This window comes from Asparagus officinalis, chromosome 1, assembly GCF_001876935.1.
Source record: "Asparagus officinalis chromosome 1, Aspof.V1, whole genome shotgun sequence".
Classification (NCBI taxonomy): Eukaryota; Viridiplantae; Streptophyta; class Magnoliopsida; order Asparagales; family Asparagaceae; genus Asparagus; species Asparagus officinalis.
Genome location: NC_033794.1, coordinates 6,326,045 through 6,335,240, shown reverse-complemented (window position 1 = coordinate 6,335,240; position 9,196 = coordinate 6,326,045). Strand labels below are relative to the sequence as shown.

Genomic DNA, 9,196 nt, shown 5'->3' with positions numbered 1-9,196 from the left:
GAAATTGTACATTTCGTTGACAATTCAACTACAGCAGGTTCCATGTCATGCATGCACCACATGCTCCGGAATACTAGTATTGATGAACATAAATAATGCTTGCTTGATCTGATATAACAATAAATAAAGAGAGAACTTACAACTCCAATAACAGAAGGAAGCCACCCTTTGTATAAAGCACGGAAGCCTTCTTGCCGATAAACTGTGCTCAATGCATGGAACATTCCTCTATACTGGTAAGGGGAATTAGCAGTCTGTATCACAGAAATTGGAGATATTCATTGGTGAATGTTGACAAGAAGAGGCTACTGTAATACCGGTTTAGCGCAAGAATAAAGCTACCCAAATATACCCCCTTAAAGAAACTCAAAATCTTTACCTGGACAGTAATCCTGCCACGGACCATGTCCATAGGATAAGTGGCAGACATGGCAATGATTCCAGCACATGCTCCAGCACCAAGACGCAATACAGGAGTAAGCTGAGCATCCTCTGGAAAATATCCAAAAGAAGATGAGAAACTAAAATAACTTCATGGCACATAAGATGAAAGTAAATTTATGGGCTGTAAAAATTTGATTCATCTAAATAAGAAAGTGTTCAATTATATAACAGATGAAGGGCAAAGGTTGATGGGTCGAACAAATCAAGGGGCTAACAGAGTGATCCTGACAACAAATAGAAATTACTAATAAAAATAACTTTGGTCATAAATCTATGCAGTTTGCATAACCATGGTTTTGAAGCAGAAGAGCTAAGTTATGCAAATATTTAGGCAGATCGAATAGAATGTTTAAATCTCTGTACATATTTTTTCCTATCCACATTCATAGATCTATGCAGTTCGCATAACCATGGTTTTGAAGCAGAGGAGCTAAGTTATGCAAATATTTAGGCAGATCGAATAGAATGTTTAAATCTCTGTATATATTTTTTCCTATTTACATTCATAGAAATCCAGAGAATATACTAGTAGCAAACAACGTAATAATCAATTGTAAAGGTACTGAATTATGTGGAATGAATAGACCTGGATGAAAAAGATTAAGAATCATACCATTGCCAGATTGCCTCCGATAAAGCCACAAAATCCCACTGTTAAAAACAATAAATGCTAATCAGAGATAAAATCGAGCGTTCATCAGTTGCAGCGACATTGCAATGATTCAATATATTTCTAAAATAACAGAATAGGCATCTATTTCTAACTGAGTAACTGAATTAACTAGAAGTTTAGCAATTAATTGTCATGTTCACTGCAAATCACGTACATCTTAGATTTTCAATCCAAAGTGAACAAACAGAAGAAAGACGGGTAAGGGGGGTCATAAATGATTATTCATAGTTTATTTGTTTTACTTTTTAATCAAAAGTTCATCAAAATTAGTAGTATTGCTGGTAAGGTTGATCCAATGCACGGTCCAGACAAGAACCAAACTTCACTAAAAGAGACCATATTTCCAGCTTCTTTGCAATTTACACAAGAACCAAAGTGATCCAAAGCCGATTTTTGAAATCTCACTTCCCAAGTACAAATTGACCAAGTATTACCACCTAGGATGAAAGAATAAATTGATATGATTGTGGTTCAATTGCATCAAAACCAGAAAAATCGTTTCTTGAAGCAATTGTAGCTGCTCCGGCACCTATTGATTTAGCACCTTCTAACATCAATATTAGAAAATTATTGCCTCACGCTTTTCCTTCACTGCTCTTTCTTGGATTCTTCGTCGACTTTGCGGAGACCTATGTTTTTGGTAAACAGTCACCCAGGCCTGGTCACTGCGACCCCCTTTGTGAGGAGGCACCCCTTCTTCCGAAGTTACGGGGCTATTTTGCGGATTCCTTAGAGAGAATTGTCTCGCGCCCCTAGGTATTCTCTACCTACCCACCTGTGTCGGTTTCGGGTACAGGTACCCTTTTGTTGAAAGTTGTTCAAGCTTTTCCTGGGAGTATGGCATGGGTTACTTTAGCGCCATAGCGCCTGGTACTCGGACATTGGCTCAAGGCATTTCCTTAAGAAGGTCCTTATAACAAGCCCTTTCCCTGTCCCCGCAAGACAGCAAGTCACTCCTTTGATGCCCAATGGACACGGCCCCACTCCTCAGCTAATCAATGTCCCCTCGATTTTTTGGAAAAAGGAATCGCTCCAAAAAACATTTTTTTGACTTATTAACCTCCTCCTTGATCTGCATCTGCAGGAGGTGAAATTCAAATTGCAATTCCACTTTGTTGATATGATTGTGGTTTAATTGCATCAAAACCAAGAAATCATTTCCCTTTTACTACAAAGAGGGATAAATAACCATGTACAGACAATTTTAATGCCTAGCATCAGTTATAAACTTGAAAGATGCTATGGTTAATTTTTCCCGCCTCTAATGTTATGCAAGTTCTAGATATATGAACCTTAATTGCCATTCTCAAAACAGAATTAGAAAGAGATTCCCATTGCATCCAAAGTTTCAGCTTCTTTGCAGACTACACTAGAACCAAAGAGATTCAAAGTAGACTTTTGAAATCTCACTTCCTAATATAATCAAATTGACCAACTATTACCACCTAGGATGAAAGAATAAATTGATATGACAGGTTATATTGCATCAAAACCAAGAAATTATTTCCCTTTTAAGACAAAGAGGGATATAACTTGTACCGACAATTTTAATTCCTGGTGTCAGTTATAAACTTGTAAGATCCTATGGGTTTTTTTTCCATCTAACATTATAACTTCTAGATATATCAACCTTAATTGACATTCTCAAAACGGAGTTAAAAAGAGATTCTCATTGCATCCATAGTTAAGAAGATAACTTTACCTTATAGAAAAGAATTGGGTAATTTGCATGGTAATTGCACTGGTGTAGACTCCCATGTCTTCTCTCTTTCTCTCGCCACATGTTTGGTATGAGATTAATAACATATATTGACTCATTGTTCAAGTAATCTAACTTTCCCTTGAGCCTCTATTTTTGCTGTTTTAAGCATTAAGCATACCGTTTCATTTCAAAAGACTCATCCAAATTTGAAAAGTTAATAACATATATTGACTCATTGTTCAAGTAATCTAACTTTCCCTTGAGCCTCTATTTTTGCTGTTTTAAGCATTAAGCATACCGTTTCATTTCAAAAGACTCATCCAAATTTGAAAAGCTAAAGAGACCATGCTATGATGAAACATTGGCTGACAATGTTTAGTAAGAACCTAGAGCTGAAAGAGGATTTTCATAAAATGAAAGTGGAAACAGTGACTTTGCTGCTAGTAAATTTTTATGAGACAGTTGTCTTCAGATGTGCATAGAAAGTTCTAGGTTCAGTTCATCAAGATACTTGCTAGGAAAATGCGTACGCTGTAAACTTATTCCCAGTTATGTTTATACACAACGATTGGCAAACATAAGATTTTTTGGGTTTAATTAATCAAACGTTTTTTTGGCCATGCACAAGTTGCCTATATAAACATATACAATGAAAAGACATAATCCACCCCATAGATACTCTAGCACAATGAATATATCATCATTACAGTACAAGAAGTTTTGTGTCATGCAGAGTATGATACAACTAACAAGCACCTCAATAGCTACAACACCTACATCAGACCCCAAGGGCCATTTCACACTAAAAACAAAATCTCCTTTAGAAAAATTAACTGGTAAAAAATAAATACCTAGATGCCTGCTCATAGCTAAAGAACTTCACTGCTGAATTTGGGACAATTCGTGCACAGTTAGTACCGTTGCCTTTGAATAGTCCTCTAAGACCCTCAGTTCTCCATATGTATTTGAGGCCCTGAATAGTTCCATTGTACTGAATGTTATGAGGATTCTGGACCTGTATTTAGCAAGAACGCAATTAAATGGCTAAAGTTTATGAAGAAACTCAAACCCATGCTTGCCTATAGACCCACAAATTGAAAAGTAGGAATGTTTGTTCCATCATACAAGTTGTTATCTAAAGAAAACTTATAAGACGTACATATATAGTTAATAAATGCAAGAAGATGACCAAAAGCTCATGACAATCCATGTTCGACAAAAAAACCCAATGCAAGCGAAAAATGAATTTGGCTCTAACATCTTCCAGAGTACATAGCAGTGGTATCATCCAAGAAGTGTTCACATTATGACAGATGTGAAGGGAGGAAAGGAAGTACAATGAGGATACACTACCTGAAGCAAAATTTTTAACCTCTCAAGTGGTGCAACAGCAGTCCGTGATCTGTGCAACAAGTGTAGAAAATAAATTTAGCAAAGACGTATGGTACACGATGGTAGACATCAAAAATATAAGAATGTATACTGCTGGAACTATTTCTGACATGTTTTTATGCTGTTAAATACAATCAATAAGCAGCAATGAGGACTGCCGTATTGTGTACATTTGAAAAGAAATGTTTGTTACCTTGAAGTATCAGGGTGACAAAAAATAAAACTTTTGTGTATTGATGCTAAAACTGCACCATCGACTTCATCAAAGTTTACAAGGATAGAAATCAAAAATAAAAATAGAATAAGGTATTTATCTGGCAGTATTTCTGGCATATGTTTACATTATAAAATACGAACAAGAATCAGTAATGAGTAACTACCAACTTTTATTTGTCTACATAAACACCCTTGTTTTAAAGGAAAAAAGATGGGATTCCAGCCAGGAAATCCCAGCCAAAACTACCTCCATTTAACCACAAAGTTGTACATACTACATATGTTTGCATCCAACCCAACGAAGTGTAAACTTAGTCCATCCTTAACTCCCCATATACACATAATAACACCCCAACATACTGCTGAAATCATCATCCCATCTACTACCACACAATGTAGTAACAAACAAAACAAAATACATGATTTACTTAAGAACAACAAAGCATACAAAACCAAAAATATGCTAGTTAGCCTAGGCATTGGACGCGACGCATAAAGCCTAGGCAGGGCCTAGGCGGTTCTATTTTAATTAATTACAATAATTGATAGTAAATGTCATATAGAAAGCTTAGGCGCTAGACTAATAAGCATATTTCTTTCTTGGTTTAAGTGGTGGTGAAGGAAGTTTTGCTGAAGTTCAGAGGAGGTAGAGGATGTGTTCATAGTTGGAGGCTAGAGGAGTTGTAGGTTGGAGGACGTGGAGAGAGTGCAATAGAGAAAATCACGATCAAGGCCTAAAGTATGCAGTCTACATAATAAGCAGTTCATGCTCTCCTAGGTGCTCTCAAAATCTAAGTGGGCGGCCTAAGTACCGCCTAGGTCTAGACGTACGCCAAGGCGGGCTAGGCGGAGGCTTTGTGAAACATTGTTGTGTTGCATTAACTAGAACCAAAGAAATACCCAGTTATCACATACAACCATTAAACTCACTGTTCACTATGATTCTTCCTATCTTCTCTTGGTGACAAAACCAAACAGTTAGAGCTGGCTAAGGTCTCCGCAAAGAAAATACTTTGCTGCAGAAATTTCCTTTTGCTCCCCGCATCATTTTATTATATAGAAAAGTTTTCTCTCTCTTCATTTCTTTTCTTATTCCTCCAGATCAAAGCTAGCAGATGAACAGATGCAACTCCAAAAGGGTTCTATCTTTTATTGCTAACAGTGGCTTTACTAAAAACTTCAATACTTGAGACATCGCGAGATATACTTCTAAACCTCATACTTGTCAAGAATCCTAGTCCCAGTGTAAAAGAGTCCACCCATCATGGATCAATGTGGTTCAGAATGAAGGCAAAATTCAAAATTGTTATTACAGTTTGTATGAATTGAACGTACCACTATGCATATCTATACATAAGCAAAATGGGGTTTATAAACTCAGATCATAAAAGAAAAGAGACCTCCTGACAAAGGAGAATTAATGTTGACCTAACAAGATGGTTGTGATATTCTAATAATTTAGCAGGAAACTTAAAATTGTACCTTTAGAAAATACATTAAACACCACTATCTCAAACTCCTTGCATTTCGTCTCAGTCGTGGGGAGGAAAAAAAAGGAACTTTCTAATTGATTAGGCTCTTTCAACGTTTCACATCAGTTAATCAAAAGGTGAAAATATAGCTAATATTGAATAAGTACAAATTTTAGACATTTCAAACCTAAAGTACAGGTTTTTTTTAAACAACTGTATCAATTAAAATCTAAAATTGACTTCCCAGATCATGCCACAAACTAAAACCTCCTTTAAAAAAATCAAAATTGACTTCAAGTCAAAATAAAAAATAACCAAGCCAATCACTATTTAAAAGATTTAGCTCAAGCAACACTAACATCTAACAAAACCCTAGAAATCAAACACCCTTTTTAAAAAATAGATCACTCACACTCCACCGGCGACGCCGCCGGCGACGAGAGATTTGCTAATGGAGAGGAGCGCGTGGCCGGGGGCCTTGACGCCCTCCTCGCGAGCATTCGCTCGTCCGCGCAGATTCACAGCTCTTCGTCACCGGCCTTCATCATCCGACGCCATCAACAGAAGAGAACAACGGACAAAATCCTCGGATCAGAAACCTAACCCTAGAAAAAACTCACGAAGCTTCACGCTCATCTCCGATTCTCCTCCTAGACGGCGCGCGGCGCTGGAGAGAGAGAAGAGAGAAATTAGAGAGGATGTGAGGCGTGGTTTGTTCTTTCTGATGGGGGGGTGGGGGTTTTTTTTTTTTTTTGTTTGGGGGCGGGGGGGGGGGGTGTGTGTGTGGTGGCGGGGGGGGGTTGGGTTTGGATACGGCGTTTGATCAATTTTAAATAGGCTTTTGATGGCGAAATGGACGGTTGGATTATGGATTGGGGTCTCAACGGAAACCTAGATCCGTCGTACTTCGTGAGGGACAAATGGCCGGTTGAAATTGCAAATTACGGATTTGGCCCCGGAGATATTATTGACGAAATGTATGGATAGTTGCATATCAGCCAATGCATAATTAATTACATATTTGGTAATTGGAATGTTTTGGGTCATAGATAGGTGCATTTTTTTTTCCTTTTTGGGGAAAAGAAAGCAGGTGGAAAGTTTAGATGGGTGTAATCTCTCCATATCGTATTTAGCAAAGCTAATGCTATAAAGAGATTGGTCTACTATAATTTATCTTATCGATTTAATAATGGTATTGAGTGTAACATGTATTTTTATTGTTTCCATGCAATTGTAAATCATGAAATGTTTAGTGATTCAAAATGTTTTTTTTTTAAATGCTAGTAAACTTCTTATTTAAGGATAAAGCCAACTCCAACTCCGCCTTGTAACCAATATCAAGAATAACACACTTGTTTATTCAGTACACCGAAAGCTTGTATATATGGATCCTTATTGAAGCTTGCGTTTCATGTCTTTCAACTTGCGAGGTAAATTCCCAGGTCAAAAATTTCGAAATGATTACTGTAGACGATGATGGAGGAGAGGTTATATTTCTACAAAGGAATATTAATATTGCTGCAGAAAGGATAGGAGATGTTGCCGATAACTAAGACTTTATCTGTGCGTACAATGTTTGCTTTAGTTGCTTTTCTTTTGGGGAGATATTATGAACTCTATATAAAATACAGAAAATTTTATCGGTCTGTTTACGTCTTTGGGTGTTGAGGGGTGCAAAAAGTTTGTAACAACCAAATGCTCAATGTGATATATAATAACTACTCAGAGTTTCAGTTAAAAACTCTACCTTTGGCGAGTAGAACACACGTCACTTTCACAGGGGTATACCCGTAATTATGTCAAAAAGAGCCCCTTCGGGGGCTCAACGATTCGTGGTCTTCAGATGAGCACGTGAGGGGCAGGTGAGGAGGAGGGGGGCAGCCGTTGGGTGGGCGTTTTATTATGATTTTATCCAACAAGCAAAGATCGAGGGAGACGTGCCCACAGTTGTGGGCCTTGTGGCCCGTCGTGAGATCCGCAGGCCAGAATAATCTTATCTTATTTTTCTTAAAAGGTAAAAGGGAAAAAAAAATTCATGAAGCGTGCGTGTGTGGCTACGCTCCGCGCTCTTTCAGCATCGCTCTTTTCACGAGGATGGAGGAGGACGTGAACCATTTATGCGCTCGTTTTATACGGTTTTTTTGTTTATTTGCTTGCTCATTTATTTATTTTGATAATCGGATAAGTGGGCCAAGTTTCATGTCGGGCGTCACTCGCAGGCACTCAGTTATTGGGCTCGATTTAACGCCCACACCGAGCGCGTGTCGGTGTCCAGTACTGTCCTGGCTATCTACTTCTTTATTAGTAAAGGAGAACAACAAAAAATTTATAATGAACAGTAACATAAAGTTTTTTTAATTAACAATGTTTACATGCCCACATTTAAATAACCAACCACAAAATTAACCACCTCCCTACATTTTTCTTTCACCTGCCCACGTTTTCCTTCAACTCCACACCCACGCTCCTACAAAGTGGTTTTTTCTTCTCACCCACAACCAACCAGTATACTATTTTCCTTTTGCTCTACACCAAAATTAAGCTTCTGAATTTGTTTCCAAGAAAGCTACAAATGTGAAGGTAAGAATTCCTCTCCCAAATCCTCACCGTGCTTGAATTAATCGCTCGATCGATCGCTTGATCGTTCTTTATGAAGTTTTGACCTTTGATTATAACATTGATTTCCCCTCCATCTCCTTCCCCCTAATCTGGCCTAATTTTAAAGGTAATTCTTCATTTTTGTCGCTTTTTCATTGAATATTTGGGTGCAAATTTGTATGAGTTAGTGAATATTTTGGTATTGATCAATCTATTCTTTTAGAAATTTTGAAATTTGATAATTTTTTGCTAAAATTTTCGTATTAGGGTTTGAGGATGGACGCTTCTGACAAGATGGGGGGGGAGGCAAACAAGCATCACCTGCTGCCTTTGTTGAAGGAGAGATTCAAGATGCCTGTGATGATTCATGCAGCAATTGCTTTGAATAGTTTTGTGTCAATGATCCTTCAGCGGTATCAATATGCTTACATCTTTCTCTTCTCCCTAACGTTAATCTCATATTTCTCTTCTATAATTTATCCATCTGATCTGGTACCTAATAGAACGGAAAGAGGAACCCATAGCAAGTTACCACTAGAAAGAAATTCATCACAATCATCAAAATCTTAACCAACGAAGCCTCTTCCTATCTTATTACAGGCTCCACCTCCTCTACCGCAACAAATCCATCGCCCATTCGTCATTGTCATGTGGATCAACAATTGCCCGCCGCACCCTCTCCATTGAAAGCGCCATCCC

The 9,196-nt window shown here is 37.8% G+C and overlaps 2 protein-coding genes across 2 annotated transcripts in view; one reads left to right on the top strand and one right to left on the bottom strand.

The window, feature by feature from the left end:
* The window catches only part of LOC109829867 (mitochondrial adenine nucleotide transporter ADNT1-like), a 10,514-nt gene extending 1,321 nt beyond the window's left edge, over positions 1 to 9,193 (bottom strand). The window contains exons 1-7 of the mRNA XM_020396936.1: positions 9,114 to 9,193; positions 6,312 to 6,425; positions 4,173 to 4,221; positions 3,671 to 3,834; positions 1,058 to 1,095; positions 380 to 492; positions 141 to 254 (exon numbers count right to left, since the gene is read on the bottom strand). Coding sequence (XP_020252525.1) covers positions 141 to 254; positions 380 to 492; positions 1,058 to 1,095; positions 3,671 to 3,834; positions 4,173 to 4,221; positions 6,312 to 6,425; positions 9,114 to 9,193 — 672 coding nt within the window. The remainder of the gene's footprint in view (positions 1 to 140; positions 255 to 379; positions 493 to 1,057; positions 1,096 to 3,670; positions 3,835 to 4,172; positions 4,222 to 6,311; positions 6,426 to 9,113) is intronic.
* LOC109847403 (jasmonic acid-amido synthetase JAR1-like) overlaps positions 1 to 9,196 on the top strand; it is a 46,878-nt gene that overhangs the window by 18,975 nt on the left and 18,707 nt on the right. The gene's annotated exons all lie outside the window — the stretch shown is intronic.